The sequence below is a fragment of the Xyrauchen texanus genome, chromosome 32, assembly GCF_025860055.1.
Source record: "Xyrauchen texanus isolate HMW12.3.18 chromosome 32, RBS_HiC_50CHRs, whole genome shotgun sequence".
NCBI classification, from domain to species: Eukaryota; Metazoa; Chordata; class Actinopteri; order Cypriniformes; family Catostomidae; genus Xyrauchen; species Xyrauchen texanus.
Genome location: NC_068307.1, coordinates 39,726,697 through 39,748,490, shown reverse-complemented (window position 1 = coordinate 39,748,490; position 21,794 = coordinate 39,726,697). Strand labels below are relative to the sequence as shown.

The 21,794-nt window shown below is 37.0% G+C and overlaps 1 protein-coding gene across 2 annotated transcripts in view; it reads left to right on the top strand.

Moving 5' to 3' along the window:
* mettl1 (methyltransferase 1, tRNA methylguanosine) overlaps window positions 1-21,794 on the top strand; it is a 104,552-nt gene that overhangs the window by 25,881 nt on the left and 56,877 nt on the right. For both annotated transcript variants that reach the window (XM_052102069.1, XM_052102070.1), the window contains exons 3-4: window positions 9,758-9,942; window positions 14,414-14,527. In XM_052102069.1, coding sequence (XP_051958029.1) covers window positions 9,758-9,942; window positions 14,414-14,527 — 299 coding nt within the window. The remainder of the gene's footprint in view (window positions 1-9,757; window positions 9,943-14,413; window positions 14,528-21,794) is intronic.

The window sequence follows — 21,794 nt, the reverse complement described above, 5'->3', positions numbered from 1 at the left end:
TTGGTCATAAAGCAAAGCCTCTTTAACTCTTTCCCCGCCAGCGTTTTAAAAAAAAAGTGTTTTTGGGGAACGTTTAGGGAAGCGTTTTTTCATAAAACACGGAAAATTCCGTGTTTGGCGGGGAAAGGGTTAATGTGCGATCTAATGTTACGAGCTGATATTATCAAAGTAAGTTAACGTGCTTTGATTAAGTAAGCTTATACTAAGAATAAACCTTCTGGAGAATTGATCAAGAGTGTTGAGCAAAGTGGTTCGGTGGACGAACTGATTGGTTGTGGTACGGGTTAATTCCATTAAGGTGTTCTGAAAATTAATACAGCCTGTCTGCATATGATGTATATTCCTAATTAATTATAATTTGTTGTTTAATTATCTATATATATCTGAAGCAGACTTTTGGGCTATATAACCCCTGTTTTGGGGCAATTTAGAATGTATTGGTATCTCGTTCAAACTGTATGATTAATCATTGATTACAATCATTAATATTAATTGTACATTCCCCAAACCTGAACCAAGAAAACCCTACATTAATGTTACCAAATTATACATCTTTTCAAAGGTCTAAGGGTTCAACATTGATATCTGATCTCTGTTTCACGATAGCAATGCTCCAGAAACAGCAATTTGTTTATTTGTGCCAGGAGTACAAATGAAAACATGCAATATCAAAACGGGACTTCATACATTTATGAAATCGCGATCGCCAGATGAATCCAATTCGCCACACTTGGGTCAATTGTCCATGACAAGTGTTCATTGTATAATATCCAATAGCACTTGTTGTCCATAAAAGTGATATATTCTCCATTGTTTACATGAGATCTCGTCTGGAAGAATTACCCTTCATCGTCATTCTTCAACAAACTATGCAATCTGAACAGCATTCATGTTGTAAAACTGTATATTATCTTATATATTAGAATATTATAAACAAAACAAGCCCATTTCCAAAGTCTATTTTTAAAAATGCGGCATAGTTTCATTCATAATAGCCGAGCAGTGCCGTAGGACATTGTGTTGAATTTGAGGGGCGGAGCCTTAATTTTACTCTGTATTTACTCCAGCAATTTTACAGCGAAAAAAAGCTTGCAGGAGCAAGTTAGATTATCTTCAAATTTGAATAGTAACTACTTTAGACTTGTGGCTATGAGAACATTGTATTTCTGGGTTGTCTTGGCACTATTATTATTGTTTTTATTTATTATAAAAACATGTTCAGCACAAAATATTTCCTTGACTATAAATTTCATAGTTCTCTAACTTTAAAAAAATAACAACATATATTAATTCTGAAATACTACAACTGTGTCCATACTCCAAAGGGTCCAGTAAATACAACCATTTAAGCTCAGGTATGCATTTTCATGGTTTGTGCTCAAAAAGGGGGCATACATCAACAGGTTAAGGCTTCTAACTAAAGGAAACCTTTAGTACCAGTGATAGTTCAAGCAGCAGACAAAAAGATATAACAGTCAATATCTGATTCGGAGTAATTGTTATTTTGGTGGAAGGTAAACCTGTTGGGTTGAAGTTTTCAAAAAATGGTCCAAGTATAAGTTAGTAATCCATCTTAAACTATTAATCCATTTAGTGGGTTGATGTACCAAGAATTGACGAAAAATCTAGATTTAAGGTTCAATTTGAGATAACCTCAGTGAAAAGCCAATACACAAGAAGAATAAAAAATATTGAGTGTTTTGAACAAAGTTGTTCCTCAAAATAGGGTTATAGCAGATATTAGCAAATGTGAACAAACTGCCATTGGACCTGCAAACACCCATATTCTCTACTTTTCTTATAAAGGAATTTCCCTCATAGATTAACTCGCTAAGGCCCCTCAGAGGCCGGGATGGAAAAAATAAAATAAAAAAAAAACATGGGTATAGCTCAGAAGGGCTGTTAGACATATCCCCCTGCAGAAGAAGGCTGAACAAATCTGTAAAATCTTTTAAACTTTTCTACGTGATGGTATCTACTTGATTGGGGCTGTTTAGCATCTCAACTCTGTGATTGACCTTATTGATCTGCCAACACATTCCCTTATTCTTTCAAAGACAGCCTGTTAACATTCAACCTCATTATATGCATTTTGGTCTGGAAAAGGTGGATGTTCAAGTAATTCCAAAGTTCCTTTAAGCTTCCTTCTTAGGGCAGTATCTTCAGGGGTGTGTCCAATACTTTTATTTCATGCTGATTTAATCGCAAACCTAAATTCATGAATCCATCTGTCCCATCCTTGATGGTTCTCTTTAACTTAAGAAGCAATCATCTTTTTAAGGGTTGTTCACTCTTCCCTTTAGGTGATTCTGATGGTGGTATGTGGTGGTAAGCTTCTGAATGACCCGCCCACTGCAATTCTAAGCATGTGCCCGGGCTCCACCACTGGCATAGATTGTAAATAGCTGGAAAGTTTGGTGATGCGTTGCATGTATTGCTGACAGGTTTGACATTGCTTACAGTGGTTCCATACGTTTTTGTGTATTTCTACCCAGTATACCACATTAGCATCGAAATAGAAAATTATGTAACAAGTAATGAATGTAACAAACAAGAATCTTTTTGGCCGAGTTTGGCAGCGTCCCATAAAGCCTGCAATCTAGGATATTCTTTCTGACCTTTTCAAATATATTTCCAGTGGATTATTGGATCTCCCTTTCCACCTTTTGCCTGGCATACTGCTACTTGGCCTTGGACTTCTACCATAGGTATTGCATGGAACAAGGAATCAGGTATGACATTGCATTGCCACTTCCGGTACATACATATTGGTAAAATCGCAGATCTGTCAGCAAATAGCCCATCTAGTTAAGCAGGAAGTCAGGCAGGGATGGTTAAGACTCAGGTGAGGGCTGTATGATCTGTCAATACCTCAAAGTGTTTTCCTTCCAAGTACTGCCGCCGTTTTTTCCACAGCTCAAACTATGGCAAGACATTCCTTCTCTGCCACAGCGTATGTCTTATAAGCACCGTGTAGCAACCTGGAAGCATATGCAATTACATGTTCCCTTTTGCTGTTTCCTGGGTTAATACAAACTAATGTTGCTTGCGTCTGTCTGCACTTTAAAAGATTTGTCAAAGTGAGGTGACTTGAGGACAGGAGCTTTGTGTAGAGCAGGGGTGCCCAATACGTTGATCGCGATCTACCAGTCGATCGCAAAGGCAATGCTGGTAAATCGCACACAATTTAAACGTGCTTTAGTTAAATTTTTATAAAAAAAAAAATGATAATGTCTTTCCTCTTAGTTTCTGTTTGACTTGCACTCAACGGGTAATATTTTGACCAGGCGGGATTTTTGTTTGTTCAGTTGCCATGACAACTAGGTTTGCGCCTTCCAAGGGCTTCTGAGAACAGAGCGCGAAATTGCGAAGCTAGCAGTGTTTGAGGCTAGCTACCAGCAGCCACTGCCCGGATTATGCAAAACTGTCTGATTCCATTCAGTGCAAGTCATCAGAATAAGGTAAATGCCTATTGTAACCTATTGTGCTGTAGGTGTGTTGGGTTTAGTGTTCAAACTGAATGATATCAACATTGAATATTATTATATATTTTTTAATTAGTTAGAAGATGAATTCCATGTATGGATGCATGCAGTAGTCCCATCAAGCATTTTTTTTTTATGAAACTGTGTTTTTTTTAGTTGGTAGATCTTATTGAGTTGGTCATTTAAAAGTAGATCATCACACAAAAAAGTGTAGACACCCCTGGTGTAGAGCATCCTTCAAATCTTTTAGAGTACATTTGATTTATCAGTCCATTCCCAAGACACCCTTACTCTTGTGACATGCAATGGGGTGGCTTGTTTTGAGAAATGTGGGCTGAATTGGTGATGCCACCCTGCCAATTCCAGAAACCGCTGAACTTCCTTAATGTTTCTTGGTGTAGGAAAGCTCTTGATTGCTTCTACCTTCTCTACCTCAGTTTGAATGCTTCCTCCGAGATAACATGGCCCAGAAAGTTTAGTGATTGCTTGACAAGATTACATTTCTTAAGGTTGAGAGTAGAGCCCGACTGATATGGGATTTTTGATACCGATACAGATTTTAGAGGGAGAATTCACAGATTACCAGTATGGTGGTCGATATAGTTTATTTGAGCTGATCTCACTTTCAGGTGAGACCACAAATTATTGGTTTTCTTTTGACTGGAATTTCTAGATCCCTGGCTTATCTTTACTTTGAAGGTACTGCAGACAACTACATCACCATCTTTAGAGAAGTTGTCCCACACCTTACTGCCCGTTCGCTGTCTCTTTTCATCCATCTTTAGGTAATGTAGGAAATAACTTCTTAAGCTGGGCATTTTTAAAATGGTATTTTTTTAAAGGTGCTATGTATAATATTTTGTGCTGTACTAAATCATATAATGACCATAATATGTCATTAGAGAATTAGGAAACATGCGAAGTTGAAATACTGGCTTCTCCAATAGCAATGCTACAGCCAGTATATTCAACTATTAAGTTTCCATTCTGGGCTAGAATTTCTGTTTATGTTTTGGCCTGTGTGATCCCGCACACTGCCCACTCACCAATAATATTTCGACACCACCAGGTTGACAGATTTTAACAAGTTTTCAGGCAAATAAATCTGCGTGCTGCAACTATGGTAGCCAGTAAACGAACTGGATCAGAGATAAAAGATTCCACCCGATTTAAAAAGACTCGCCATCCATATAAATACCACCATGAGGCGTAGTAAAACAAGGATAAATATTGGAAGATGGAGACAGCTTAAAGCCCAGAAATCATTTAAAACGGATGCTGAGTTGGCTAATTTGCATGTCCTCTTTCTAGCAACTCGCATGAACTTAGAGTCTGGGGCGGGGACAACTGGGGCAGGGATATTTTGATGTCAATCTTAAAAATAGCATCTTTTAATATAGAGAAGTTCATTTTAACTGATCATATATTTATGTATAAAATATTAATCTTTAAATTAACTAGTAATTATAGCTGTTAAAAAAAAAAAATTAATGCAGTGTAAAAAGTCGAGTCGAGAGATAAACGGCTGCAGCGGTGTTGCATCGTTTTCTGCTATACAAGCTCAGGGGAAACTTTCAACATTGGAAAACCAGACTTTTAAATATTACATTTTCTAAATGTGTTGTGGAAATTCACCTGTAAAATGAATCGGGCCACTCCATAGGTAAAGATTAAGCAAAGAAAATCTTTATTAACCAGCCCGGATAGCCCTCCTACTACCAAGGTATACCTTAGAGGGCTACAAAGTTTACAAAATACAGAATGTTTATCCAACACAATCATACATATTTTTTTTTTCCCTGAAGACAAAGAATCAACTAAATGATTGGCTAAATATAAAAAGTAATTACCATAGAACCTCCTATCTTCACCTTGCAAGGATAGGTTCCTGTCCTGAAATGCTCTATTCTTCATCCACACTAGTCTTCCTCAGCACACTCCATAATAATGTTTTTCACTCTTTGGCTGTGTCCTCTGATAAAACAGTTCTCTGCATCCCTTTTCCTCTCTGACCCTGCCAGAAATGGCTGTGCACTAAACTTTGCTACACAAAGAGAAACTATCCAAGCATTTGAACATGTTTGGTTAATTTACAGATAGCAATTTACAGTTTATAAGAAATTATAGAAAAGAAACAAAGCATAATGAGGATTAATAAAAATGTAATTTCCGCATTCCTCCCTTTGATCCTATATGTTCAAAATCATTAGTGTTTAACCACCTGTTAATACGCACCCCCTTTTTGAGCACAAACCATGAAAATGACATAACTGAACTTAAATGTTGTATTTTCTGAACCCTTTGGAGTATGGACACAGTTGTAGTATCTTTTGAAAGAAGACACTTTAGGCTTTATTTGTTTAATATATGTTGTTATTTTTTAAAGTTGGAGAAGCTGAAGTTTTTAGAGAGGTGGTGTAGTGGTCTAAGCACATAACTGGTAATCTGGTAATCAGAAGGTTGCTGGTTCGAGCCCCACAGCCACCACCATTGTGTCCTTGAGCAAGGCACTTAACTCCAGGTTGCTCTGGGGGGATTGTCCCTGTAATAAGTGCACTGTAAGTCGCTTTGGATAAAAGCGTCTGCCAAATGCATAAATGTAAATGAATAGTAAAATTAAGGCTACGCCTTTCAAGATGACACAATTTGACCGCACTTCCTGGCTGTTATGAATAAAACTACACCGCATTTTTTAAAATAGACTTTGGAGACTCATTTTGTTTACAGAACTCTAATATATAAGATAATATACAGTTTTACAACATGAAAGCTGCTCAGATTGCATAGTTTGTTGAAGAACGATGACAAAGGATAATTCTTTCAGGCGAGATCGCATGTAAACAATGGAGAATATATAAATATTTCTTTGATGTATCCCTTTTATGGACAAAAAGTGCTATTGAACAGCTGAGAGAATGCCTCAACAGTCTGCACCACCACGTCCTGTGTGATGCTTCCTCTTTTTGTTTGCATCTGTGTTGATCATGTGTCCTTGTGTCTTCTTCTGCCCTATTCCCAATTTCAGGGCCCCCTCAATTTTCCAGAGTTAGAGGCATTCCTATTGTAAATTCAGGAGGTTTTATACTATGGCAATGCAAGCAGTGAATCCAGGTATCCCTCTCAGGAGTAATCAGGAGGATTCTCCACAGTCCCAACCAGCAGGGGCGGTGCCAGGCTTTCCATATGAAGTCCTTCACCAGGACCCAATCTCCAACTTGCAGCTTATGGATGGAACCCTCTATTGGAGATGGAAGAGCTTCTTTGACCTCTGAATGAATAGACTGGACAGTTTTGCATAGTTCAGACATGTATATCACCATCTGATCATCTGTCTGTTGCAAGGGACCTTTGTGCTGTGGGAATCTGTATGGGAGAGTGGCAGCCAGTCTCATTGGAAAACCATTCAACACTTCCAGTGGGCTCAGACCTGGTATTTTATTGTCCCAATTCAAACTTGTATCAGACATCACTTAAGCTAATTTGTGTTTTATCGTCTGATTCTGACATTCAACAGCACCCACTGATTGTGGGTGATATGCACAATGTTGTTTCAAATAAAAATTTCAAAGTGATAACCATTATCTGAGGATACATTTTGGGGAATTCCCCATCTGGGAATAACTTCCCTCGTCAGGTGTTAGCCACTGTCAATGCATCTTATCTCCTGCATGGAAAGCATTCCGAATATTTTGAAAACATGTCAATCACAACCAAGCAGTATCGATAAACTTGAGCTGGTGTTAATTCAATAAAATCCATCAGATTTTCAAACGGCATCTCTGGTGTCTGGTTGTTTACTCTGCAAGATGGCTGGCATCTTTCCAATGTTCATTTGCTTGCATGCAAATCATGCATTTTTGCAAAATTGGGTTGCAAAATTTAAAAAGCCTGGTGCGTAGTTCTTCCTCTAGTATTTTGCTGTAAAAGATGTAAATCAGACAGATTAGTTAACGAGACATCCAACAGGTCTGTCATCTGTAACTGTGGTAAGTTTGTTGCTTTTGCAGATAATGTTGGCCCGATTATTGCTGTCTGAAATCTAATCAGTATCACGAGTATGTGCTTTGCATTTGCATACTGACAAAGACTGTGGGAGATCTACAGAGTCCAAAAGGTTCATTATAAGCGTTTTGTGTGCTGTCTATAATAGTATGCCAGTGTCTTGTAAAGTGCAGAAAGCATGAATTGCTGTCTGTGAAAAAAGTAAGTGATTTTCCCTCAGCCAAAATGCACACACGTGTGAGCAGGGCCGGAGTGGGACTCATTTTTGGCCCTAGAGTTTCACTTTCGTTCACGACTGACTATTAAAATAATGTAATTAAAACCTCAGTATACAAGTCTGAATGTAAATAGTGCACTGTTCTCTACAGCCTAATTCATGCTTCGTAGGTAAATAAATCTTTTTAAAAGGATTTTTATATATTTTAAATATTTGAATTTTTAATATTATATTTAACATTCTCAGATAACAATTTTTTTTCTTTTGCAGTGTAGTTCCTAAAATAAATGTACATTGTTTTAAATGAATTTTAGATATTTTTATTGGAAAACAAGCCAAAATAAAACAAATAAAAAACATTTTGCTGCAGTGTAATGAGGCAAAGACTACCCTCTCTCACCTTTGCCTGTTGCCTTCATCAATCAGTCCAGAGTTATCCGTGACAGCCTGGACTACTCGATCCATGTAATTATCCACCGTTCTCGGGGTTTCTGTCTGCAGTTATTAATTTTATCCCATTCCTTTGTCATTGTAAATTCCCCTCTTATACAATCCATGAGTTGTCTCTTGTAGGTGGGGCAGTGGTCAGGGTGTCGTTCGCCTCGTGGATCCTATTGGTGTGTTGGATCATTACGTAGACATTCCCATTTCAGTCTGAAAACACGAGCCATCACTTTAGTCCATTCAGGGTTGGTCATTTTGACCATGTCATCTAGAGTCTCAAAGTCCTGGATACATTGTTCGATGTTGTTTTTTTGGCTTGTAATGTCCTTTACCATGGAGCTCAAGTGGGGTGGTACGCATACGTTGTTGCTGGCTGACCGGCCTGCCCCACATGTGGATTTGCAAACTGGACCAATGGCATTTGCATCTTTGCTTCATCAGGTTCAAAAAAGTTGTCTCTGAACTCATCGTTGTCGTCTTCCTCCATCTTCGTTTTTCACCCCCGGTGAGACAAAACCATGACTCGTCAGTGAAGAGCACTTTTTGCCAGTCATCTCTGGTTCAGCAAAGGTGGGTTTGTGCCCATAGGCGACGTTGTTGCCGGTGATGTTTGGTAAGGACCTGCCTTACAACAGGCCTACAAGCCCTCAGTCCGCCTATTGCGGACAGTCTGAGCACTGATGGAGAGGTTGTGCGTTCCTGGTGTAACTCTGGTAGTTGTTGTTGCTAACCTGTACCTGTCCCGCAGGTGTGGTATTCGGATATACTGATCCTGTGCAGGTGTTACACGTGGTATGCCACTGCGAGGACGATCCGCTGTCCTTCCTGTCTCCCTGTTGCGCTGTCTTAGGCTTCTCACAATATGGACATTGCAATTTATTTGCAGCCCTCATGCCTTTATTCAGCATGCCTAAGGCACTTTCATGCAGATGAGCAGGGACCCTGGGCATCTTTCTTTTGGTGTTTTTCAGAGTCCGAAGTTTTTATAACTGTGATCTTAATTGCCTACCCTTCTGACCACCTTGACTGGGTGATTTTCTCAGTTTCTCTGTAAATCTGCCTCCGAAAATGCTTTAAATATGGAACCAAATGAGATCCCATTACTGCGAATACGTCCATTGACATACTGGCAATTTTACTTTAATAAAAGTATTATTATTATTTACTATGCCTGCTTCTGGCCCAACTAGATGCTTTATTTTTGTTTTGTGTATTTTTAAGATGTATAAGAATATCCTAACAATTTAGCAAGTGTGAGCTCTTGAAAGGTTTTGATAAGTATTATTGTGCAGGGTTTGGTGTTAATGAAGTTTGAATTTTTTATAGTTTTTTCTTTTTACGCTACATTGAAGCAAAATTTTATTTGAGTTTGATTTCTCTACTGATTTCTCTATTTCTCAGTTGGTCTGTATATTTGTTGCATTACAAGTGTAGGGAACATCGCAGTGTAAACATCCGCCCCTCTTGGTTTTCCTGTTTCATTCTTTGTATTTTGGTATCAAGAAAATGTTAGTTTGGCATTGACCAGATGCCGCATGACAAAAATGTGCTTGTGACTGTACTTTAAAATGAAATAATATTTGTGACATTCCTGTGTTTTCTTTCATAGTTGAGTTATCAAAACTCTTCCCAAACCAGCTTATTTTGGGCTTGGAGATTCGGGTAAAAGTGTCCGACTATGTACAGGACCGCATTCACTCTCTTCGAGCTGCTGAGCCTGGAAGTTACCAGAACATTGCCTGCCTCCGTAGCAATGCTATGAAGTACCTGCCCAATTTCTTTACCAAAGGACAGGTAGGTGCATTCTGTTAATTAAACTCAGTCCTGCTTAGCCACTTTGATTTTCGCATTGAGGCCTACTCTCTCTGAGCACTTAATTAGAAATGCTATGGTCCTAATAAAGTGCCTGAGATGGTCTTCTGCTGTTGTAGCCCACCTGCCTCGAGATTCTACATACTGAGGTGCTAGTCTGCTCACTACAATTGTACAGAATGTTTATCTTGGTTACTGTGGCCTTTGTCATCTCGAACCAGTCTAGCCATTCTCTGTTGAACTCTCTCATTAATGAGGTGTTTCTTTCTGCATAACAGCCACTCACTGGATGTTTTTTGTTTTTGGCACAATTCTAAGTAAACTGTAGAAACTGTTATGCGTGAAAATGACAGGATATCAAAGGCCTATACCATAAAGCTAGTTAAACCAATTCAGGGTGCAGGATTGGTTTTGAGTTGACAAAACCAATCCAATCAACCTTAATTTGTACCATGATGCTGCTCATCAACTTTCTCTGTCATCTCAGGCTTTGATCTGCACTTATGCACATGAATTACTGATGTTTGCAGTGAACAGCCAATTACGTGAAACACGGAGATGGAGAGATTCACTATTTCATAGTTATAAAAAAAATAATAATGTAATGCATTTACACAGCATAATAAGAGATTTGTATAAAAATATGAAAAAATAAAACCTGTTTAGCCAACATGGCACAAGAGATCACTATGAAATGATGAAGAATTAAAACTCATGATTTACACAGCAAAAGGGATCACTGTAATTATGAAGAAAAAAAAGAATGATGTGAGAGCTCAAGAGGACTTCTCGAAACACTGGAAACACATTCTGAATTTGATAAAAATATCAAAGACATAAATCAAGACATAAGTGAATTCATACTGTAGGTCCACAACACACAGTATTATTAATTTTAAAAGTTTAAAAACTTTAAGATATAAAAGCTTTTTATTCATCTAAATTTAAAGCTTAATTGTCTATAATTTAATACAATTACAAATTAATTTGATGTACTTTTGAATAATTAAAAAGGTATAATTCGCAAAAATTGGTATGCAATAAGATGTAGGCTATTCTTTTTTTTTTTTCTTTTTTCTTTTTTTTACCTCTCATACTGCACTTCATGTGAAATAATGCACGTCTCTAGTCCATGAAACAAAGGGGTGGGTCATTCATCTCTTTCTATACTGTAACTTTTTTGTAGAGTGAATAAGCCTTTAATATTGTAAAATGTATCATTATTGGCAGGCCTTATAATCCATTTTACTAGCTATTTTATAGATTATATTTATAATATATAAACAAATAAGGATTGGAAAGAGGTGGTGGGAATAGGCTTTTAACAGTCAACGTAAGGTTTAATCCGAAACTCAACATCAAACATAAACATAAGGACACACATGCCACGCGGCTGTGTGCATCTCTCTCTCTCTCGAACTGGCGCCTCCGGCTCCCCCTGATCAGCTGATTCAGCGCATGCCTCTGCATATAATATTTTATATTTTATAGCTGAAGTAGGCAAATGAAAAACAAATGTAGTGTATTTAAATAAAATGAAAGTTTCCATCTGCTGAAAATTTGTATTTTAAATAATTTATTATAAAGAGCTGATTTTCCAGATTTTATAGATTTCGTTTTTCTGTAAATTGCGCTTTAAGAGAGACATGGGAGTGACTTCATTGCACTGAAGAAGTCACGTTACTCACAACTGAGCATCTGTTAGGGATCTGTTATCCAGAACAAAACTTGCTATGGAGCAGGATAGCTATGTAGTGTAAGTTACTATTGCGATGAACACCACTAAAAGCCGACCAGCATTCATGGTATCTAAAACCCAGAGTTGAAACAAACAAAATTAAAACCTGGCTATCCACTGAAACCGACTTCACGGTATAGGCATCTGCAGTTAAAGAACTACTCAAATCAGCCCGTCTGGCACCAACAATCATGCCACGTATGAAATCACTGTGATCTAATTTTTTTCCCCATTCTGATGGTTGATGTGAACATTATCTGAAGCTCCTGACTGGTATCTGCATGATTTTATGCAAGCACTGTTGCCACAAGATTGGCTGACTAGATAATCGCATGCATAAGTAGGTCTGCAGGTGCTCCTAATAAAGTGAGCATATGTCACATTTGCTCAAAATACTCCAATATACACTCACCTAAAGGATTATTAGGAACACCTGTTCAATTTCTCATTAATGCAATTATCTAATCAACCAATCACATGGCAGTGGTGAGGGGTGTGGTCCTGGTCAAGACAATCTCCTGAACTCCAAACTGAATGTCAGAATGGGAACGAAAGGTGATTTAAGCAATTTTGAGCGTGGCATGGTTGATGGTGCCAGACGGGCCGGTCTGAGTATTTCACAATCTGCTCAGTTACTGGGATTTTCACGCACAACCATTTCTAGGGTTTACAAAGAATGGTGTTAAAAGGGAAAAACGTCCAGTATGCGGCCGTCCTGTGGGAGAAGATGCCTTGTTGATGCTAGAGGTCAGAGGAGAATGGGCCGACTGATTCAAGCTGATAGAAGAGCAACTTTGCCTGAAATAACCGCTCATTACAACCAAGGTATGCAGCAAAGCATTTGTGAAGCCACAACACGCACAACCTTGAGGCGGATGGGCTACAACAGCAGAAGACCCCACCGGGTACCACTCATCTCCACTACAAATAGGAAAAAGAGGCTACAATTGGCAAGAGCTCACCAAAATTGGACAGTTGAAGACTGGAAAAATGTTGCCTGGTCTGATGAGTCTCGATTTCTGTTGAGACATTCAGATGGTAGAGTCAGAATTTGGCGTAAACAGAATGAGAACATGGATCCATCATGCCTTGTTACTACCACTGTGCAGGCTGCTGGTGGTGGTGTAATGGTGTGGGGGGTGTTTTCTTGGCACACTTTAGGCCCCTTAGTGCCAATTGGGCATCGTTTAAATGCCACGGCCTACCTGAGCATTGTTTCTGACCATGTCCATCCCTTTATGGCCACCATGTACCCATCCTCTGATGGCTACTTCCAGCAGGATAATGCACCATGTCACAAAGCTCGAATCATTTCAAATTGGTTTCTTGAACATGACAATGAGTTCACTGTACTAAAATGGCCCCCACAGTCACCAGATCTCAACCCAATAGAGCATCTTTGGGATGTGGTGGAACGGGAGCTTCGTGCCCTGGATGTGCATCCCACAAATCTCCATCAACTGCAAGATGCTATCCTATCAATATGGGCCAACATTTCTAAAGAATGCTTTCAGCACCTTGTTGAATCAATGCCACGTAGAATTAAGGCAGTTCTGAAGGCTGAAAGGGGTCAAACACAGTATTAGTATGGTGTTCCTAATAATCCTTTAGGTGAGTGTATATATATATATATGTATGTGTGTGTGTGTGTGTATATATATATATATGTGTATATATATATATATATATATATATATATGTATATGTATATATGTATATGTGTATATATATATATATATGTATATATGTATATATGTATATGTATATATATATATATATATATATGTATATATATATGTATATATATATATATATGTATATATATATATGTATATATATATGTATATGTATATATATGTATATGTATATATATGTATATATATATGTATATGTATATATATGTGTATATATATATGTGTATATATATATATATATATGTATATATATATATGTGTATATATATATATATATATATATATATATATATATATATGTATATATATATATATGTATATATATATATATATATATATATATATATATATATATATATATATATATATAATGTATATATATATATATATATATATATATATATATATATATATGTATGTGTGTGTGTGTATATATGTATATACAGTGGGTACGGAAAGTATTCAGACCCCCTTACATTTTTCACTCTTTGTTATATTGCAGCCATTTGCTAAAATCATTTAAGTTCATTTTTTTTCCTCATTATTGTACACACAGCACCCCATATTGACAGAAAAACACAGAATTGTTGACATTTTTGCACATTTATTAAAAAAGAAAAACTGAAATATCACATGGTCCTTGCTGTGGAGCGTTTTTTTTTTTTCTCTGTGACCAACTGACCAATCAAAACCTGGTCGACCAAGACTCTTCTCATTGGGTAATGTTTGGTCAACTATTAGGGGCAGCCCTAAAACTTTCACTTTGTTGTTCACTTGAAAATCACATTAAAGGTTAATCTCAAAAACCTGCCATTTTCACAGCTGTATAGACTTTTTTATAAAAATTTGATCATGATATATCCAATTGTGACATGTATTGTGATGCATCGCAGTATTTGGAATTGTGACATATATTGCAATGCGTATCATTTTGTAAGTTGGCTGGTGAAACCCAGCACTAGTTCTTGTAAAAAAAAACAATTACAAGTTACATTTTTTCTTTTATTCATTTATTTTGCAGCTTAGTAAGATGTTCTTTCTCTTTCCGGATCCACACTTCAAGAAAACAAAACACAAATGGCGGATCATTAGCCCTACATTACTGGCAGAGTATGCATACACACTCAGAGTTGGGGTAAGTACACTTTCTCTTTCATGAGCTGCTTAAAATAAATGAATGCATGATGTTTGGTTAGAGCTTTTTAATAGCTAGCACATACCTTGATGTTATTCACATGGAATAAGAGGGAACATGGCTCTTAAAGGACCTACAGCCTTCTGTCAGTCTTTTCATGTTGTCATATTTATTCTCTGTACTTTTCTGTCCCCATTTGATTTGTATGGTGTCTTGATGGTAGTACAACACCAGGGCGTATGTGTTGCAGGAGCACTAGAGGTTGACTAAAACAGAACAATGCCACTCTTGCATTTGTGAACATGGGTTATTTATACAGATTGATTTAGGGATGCAAATTTTGGTAAATTATTTTATCCAAGTAACCCCCAGCCTTAACCAGTTATTAACTGGTTAACTGCTAAGCCATGAATCAAACAAGTGACCAAACGGGCATGACAACGTTCTATACTAGCTAAAACAAAACAGGCTCACGTGACAGATGTGCATATTTAGCAATAGTTATTACATCAACATTTGAACGAATAACTGTATATTTCCTTAAAGACAGAATTTCTTTAAGCAATGTCTGTGTAGATCTAGCCACAATGAAGATGGAAACTGTTATGGACACATTTTAAAAATTTATGAAAGATAAGTTGGTGTTAGATTACTTTTTGTTTATTTATTGTACTACACCACTCATCCAATTATGTAGCATTTTTCACTTAACGAAGACACAACTTGACGGTTTCAGTAATATAACTGAAGTATTATGTGGCTGAAGACTTTTTGGGTGCAACATTTTTTGAAAATGCCAAGACCTGCCAAAAAAAGCAGTACAAGGATCTGCCAGCATATGCATCAGATGACCTGCCAGAGCAAAGTGCATTTGATGCTAGCAGCGACACTGAACTTAGCCCAGTCAATACAGAACTTCACCCATCCATAGTTGCTCTTCATAGTTTGCAATCCTGTAAATCCCCTGGGCCGAATGGCCATGCATGTAGTTTATAAAGTTAAGCATTTATTACTTATCCCTATTAGCTATATTTGACGATTAATCACTACAAAATATGCTTGACACAATCTCCAAAACAATAGATAAGAAACTTGTTCCATAGGCAGAAACCGTGCATATTCACACCGAGCAACTGTAAATCACTAAAGATCATCTGGATGAGGCAGAATGGAGAAACATGGAATCATTGGAATACACATAAACCCTAGAAAGACAAATTGCCTCACCGAGAATATGGACAATTTGGAGAACAGAGGTTGGCACAAAAACGGCGTGTTTTAGGTTTACCAGAAGGGGTTGAAGGCACCAATACTGTCACTTTCCTCCGAACATAGATTCCTGAATTTCTTAAGCTTCAGACCAAGGGAACCACACTCTGGCTCCTAAAGCAGGCATCAAGGATGGCCCTTTAATAATGCACCTTCACAACTTTGAAGATGAGCAGAAGGTACTCGACACAAGAGGGAAGATGTCTGCAGACAGAGATATGCGGAACAAGGGCAGCAAGGTGTCTTTCTACAAAGTTTTCTCTGCTTCAGTACTACGGAGGTGTAAGGAATTGAACCCAATCAAAAAGTGGCTACAAGAGATTTGAGTTGTAATGTAATGCCTGTAATGTTATGCTGTATCCTGCCATGCTGCTCATCAGCTTTGGAAACGGCACTAAAGTCTGCAGCAGTATCATAGTTTATTGCCAGAAATGGTCATCATTTCTGCCTGGGACTGGTCCCAGGTCTACGCTCTGGTAGCAGCTGCTGACAACCCATCGGTTGACAAGAGTTTAATAGAACTTTAACCAGCATTTTCAAAGTAGCGACCTAAATCAGTGTTTGTGTTCTTTATTTGATATTATTGTTTTGTTTTTTCACTCAGTGGTGTGGGTGGTCTGCTATTGGAAGGTTTGTTTGTTTGTTTGCTTGTTGGTGCCTTTCTCATTTGAAGTTCAAGAAGAGAGTGACCTGCAATCTACCTGAACTGAATGATAGTACTGTTTTCTTTTTGTTGGTATTCTTTACTAATTTGTTTCTGTTGGTATTCTATTTATTTTTTTATTGATGCCCGGAGACACTTGTATTTTAATTTTGGTAGCACCAGTGAAGTAACGATGGAGAAACATGGGAGACTGTATATTGGGGAAGCTCAATCTTATATTTATCTACTTATTTGTTAAGCTATTGACATGTAAATGGCTCTTACAATTTGAGATTATGTGTGTGGAATGTAAAGGGTTTACATGGACAACTGAAAATTCTGAATGTTTTTTCCTGGTTTAGTAAAGAAAATATAGATTTGGCTTTGTTACTGGAAACCCACTTAAATGACAGAAAGCATTTAAACCTCAAGCACAGTTGGATTGGTCAAATTTTCTTTTCATCCTTTACAATGAATAGCCGTGGAATGGTCATCCTTGTCAATAAAAATTTACCTTTTATTATTTTAAGCACTATACGCATGGTAAATATATTATTATCAAAGGGATGCTGTTTCAAGAGGAGATAACACTTTTAAATATATGTTGTCTCCCAAATGTTCCCATCAAGTTTCTCACAAAAGCTTTCTCTGCTTTTTCAGAAACTGCTTCTGGGACTGTGATTATAGTTGGTGAATTGAACTGTTTGATGAATCCACTGTTGGATTCTATTACTACCAAGCAGTCGAATACTTTTACTGTGATGAATTAGGATATCTAGATGTCTCGTGGGGCACCCTTAATCCAAAAGAATAGACTAATGATTATATGACCAATTCCTCTGTTAGTTTAGAAAAATGTGTTATACAAACCTCCTTGGACTTCTTGTTAGCACAACAGTCTTAACACTAATATATTGTTTTCAAAGCAAAAGATGTACGAATATGGCAATAAACCTAGCAAATATTTAGCCTGTCTGATGGTTAAATCTGATTCACAGTTTATTACCTCTATTGTGGATTTCAATAGGGTAATTCTTTTTCATAAATAATTAATTTTTAAAAAGTATTTGTAACCGGTTCGCACTGAATATTCATCAAAAAACATGTTCTATGGAATTGTTTTTTGATTGCTTAACACTCACAAGTATCTCTGAGGAACAAAGAGGGTTGCTTTATGCTCCCATCTCAAGGGAGGAAGCCATAGTTGCTCTCCGGTAAGTTCCCTGGACCATGCATGTACATTTTATAAAGTTGAGCATTTATTAATAGATCCCCTCTTAGCAATGTTTGAATATTAATTTGCAACCGATAGGTTGCCCCAATCACTTCGAGGAAATAATATCTCTCTTAAAAAAGGAAAAGACCCAGAGAATCGTGACCCTTATTGACCGATTGCTTTGTTGAATTCAGATTTAAAGTTGCTGTCTATACTTGCTGTTTATACTTTAGAAAAATGTGGCCTTGGGGAAAATGTTATTAAGGGGGTACTATACTTTATACAGATCATTTTGCAGCAAATATTACTAATAGTTACAGATCAAGCAACTTTTGTATAACATACATATTAGCAATATAAATTCAACAGGAAAGACTATATGTTAAAAAAGACAGTGTATGTGCACATAACTCCAGTTTAAGATTTGCTAGATTCAAAATTAAGGGAAAAGAGAAGTTTTCAACTTGAAGACCTAAACAGATGATACCCTTTAGATTTTGGTTGGACAGAAGGACAGACAACAGAATTTGGTTTGAAGATCTCAGTATCCCTAGAATATTTGTGGTGGCTTAGGAGATCACTAATATACTGAGACAGATTGTGTAGTGCTTTAAAAACCAGTAATAATATCTTGAAATCAATTCTATAGCGCACCAGATGCCAGTGAAAAGATGATAGCACAGGAGTAATATGCTCCCTTTTTTAGTGCCAGTCAGTAGCCTGGCTGCAATATTCTGCACAAGTTGCAGACAGGGCAGTTGCTGCTGACAGACCCCTGCGTAAAGAAGAATTTGGAACTTTTGAAGAATTAGTCAAAATATAAACTTCCTAGGCATCATATTTATTTTTTTACATTTAATCAAATCAGGGGCTATGATTTTAAAAGTACTACTATTTGTCAGTTGTAGAAAGTCTCCATCACAAAACCAGATCACTTTCTTTTATAAAGCCATATGCTCATATTGTACAGTGGACACACAGGACCTTAGATTGCTACATGAGAGTGAGATCTGGGTGGACATCACAAAGGATGAATGGGAACTGGTTTGGAATCAGGCCAATAAACTTTCACCAAGCAATAGTGCAAGAACTATGCAGCTCAGGATTGCACAGACTGCAAATAATGTTAGAAATAAAGTTAATCTAAGTAAGTCTTTACTCTGCCATAAAAAGGTGGGGGATTACATTCACTATCTTTGGGACCATCAGATAATCGAGGCCTATTGGTCAAGAGTCACGCATGCTATGTGTCTAATATTTAGTTTAGACTTTTAGCCGGATCTTTTGTTGTTGATTCTGGTCTTCCATGTAGGTGGTTACCTAATAAACATGCCAAGTGTCTATTTGATTTTTTTTGTCTTTTTCTGCCAAGAAAAATATTTTGTTGTCCTGGTTTAGTTATAAATCACCTTCTCTAAATGTTTGTCATAAAATTATAAGAGATATTATTCCCTTGGAGTTACTGACACGTAGTGTACATCAACTGATACATTTGATCATTTTTGGAGACCATATCTTGACAACATTGATACCCCTTTCTGTAATATCTTGTGGTTTGGTATGTCATAATGTCTTCAGTGTTTATATTCAGTCCTTTCCTTGTTTCTCCCCATCCTTGATCCTTGTCTAAATGATTATTTAAAGTTTCCTCAATTAGTGCTGTTTATTTATTTTTCCCAGGAAGTTATATTCAGTGGATATAAAAAGTCTACACACCCCTGTTAAAATGCCAGGTTTTTGTGATGTAAAAGAATGAGACAAAGATAAATCATGTCAGAACTTTTTCCACTTTTAATGTGAACAATTCAATTGAAAAACAAGCTGAAATCTTCGTGGGGGAAAAATGAAAAACCTTACAATAACCTGGTTGCATAAGTGTGCACACCCTCTTATAACTGGGGATGTGGCTGTGTTCAGAATTAACCAATCACATTCATGTTAAATAGAAGTCATTACACACCTGCCATCATTTAAAGTGACTCTGATTAATCACAAATAAAGTTCAGCTGTTTAGTTGCATCTCAGAGCAAAAGCCATGGTCCGCAGAGAGCTTCCAAAGCATCAGAGGGATCTCATTTTTGAAAGATATCAGTCAGGAGAAGGGTACAAAAGAATTTTCAAAGCATTAGATATACCATGGAACACAGTGAAGACAGTCATCATCAAGTGGAGAAAATATGGCACAACAGAGACATTACCAAGAAAAGAAGAAAACTGGTCAGGGAGGCTTCCAAGAGGCCTACAGCAACATTAAAGGAACTGCAGGAATTTCTGGCAAGTACTGGCTGTGTGCTACAAGTGACAACAATTTCCCTTATTCTTCATATGAATGGGCTATGGGTTAGGGTGGCAAAGAAAAACATCCAAACCCGGCTGAAGTTGGCAAAAATAAACATCAAGTCTCCCAAAAGCACGTGGGAAAATGTGTTATGGTCTGATGAAACCAAGGTTGAACTTTTTGGCCTTTTGGCGTTTACGGACATGATTTATCTGTGTCTCATTCTTTTACATCACAAGAACCTGGCATTTTAACAGGGGTGTGTAGACTTTTTATATCTATTATAAATCCTTTTCTCATGTAAAGCGTTTACGGACATATGATTTTGATGGCAATCCCCTAATAATGAAGTACACTTTCACAAGGTAAATTTACTCATTACACACAGGGCTCTCTCACTTTCTTTCTGCACTCATGGCATTTTAACAGGGGTGTGTAGACTTTTTATATCCACTATATATAAAGAAATAAGGTCATGTGAAACAGGTGAGGCAATCGTGTTATAGTATATAAGGAGCCTCCAAAAAAAAAACTATTCTTCAAGAGCAAGGATGGGTCGAGGCTCGCAGTTTGCCAACAGATGCTTCAGCAAATAATCTGGCACTTATATTCCCTAAAGACAATTTAGAAAGATTTTGTGCATTTTACCATCTACAGTGTAAATGAGTTGATGTTCTTCAAAACATAAGGGCGGGATGCGGTTTTGTTGGACACTTTTCATGGCCAATGGAGATACTTGTTTAACCCTCTGGGGTCTGAGGGTGTTTTGGGCCCTGGAGGAGTATTGACATGCCTTGACATTTGTGTTTTTTCAGTTGCTTAAAAACATATTAATGGCTAAAGTCTGATAACACTGTATTCAGCACAAACTGGGCTACAATATTATGTGAGCAACTTATATGTGCATATTTGTATTTTTGAGAAAATAACGTATATGCATGGTTTTTTTAAAAACAAATTTTAAGTAATTGAAATAAGGCCATATAACACATACTAAATATTTGTCAAAAAAACTTTTGAGAACTGGATCTTGTAGCCTAGAGTTTTTGTTACAATATGATGTGAAAACCATCCTGATCACTCATTCATACAAAACAATATAGTAATTGAACTTTTGTAAGACACTTTTAGTGTTAGAAAGGTCATATGTGAGGAGGCGTGAATGATCATGAATATGGATTGTAATTCTCACCTGAGGAGACAAAGACACCTCCCCTGGGCATGTCACTGAGGAATGTGACAAAGAGAATGAATGTCAGGAGACTTAATGATCAAAATCAAGTTTTAAGTTAAAAGAACTAATCTGACTACATTTTCTTTACATAACTTTGCTTAATTTTAGACCTACACTACAGTCTCTTCTGCTCACCAAGACTGCATTTATTTGATCCAAAATACAGTAAAAACAGTGATATTGTGACCACTCTTTATAATTTAAATGAACAATTTTCTATTTGAATATTGTAAAATGCAATTTGGGATCAAACTGAATTTTCAACATCATTACTGAAGTCTTCAGTGTCACATGATCCTTCAGAAATCATTATAATATGCTGATTTTTCTAATATGGGCATATTTACATCACATTTGACACATGCCTGGGGAAACGAAAAAAAATGCAGAAAAACATGTTTTGTACAAATTAATAATTATAATAATAGAAAAAGCTCCCCTTTTATAATAGCACTTAATTCATTAACACCATGGAAATCTAGGCCCGCGGACGGGCCCTTAAATGTACAAAATAAAAGTATGCGATAAACAAAACAGCTGTGTGTTACATTGGTACACATGCCACATATCTTTGGAAAGCTACATTTCTTGATTTTCTATTGATATAAACCATTTTAAGATACAATC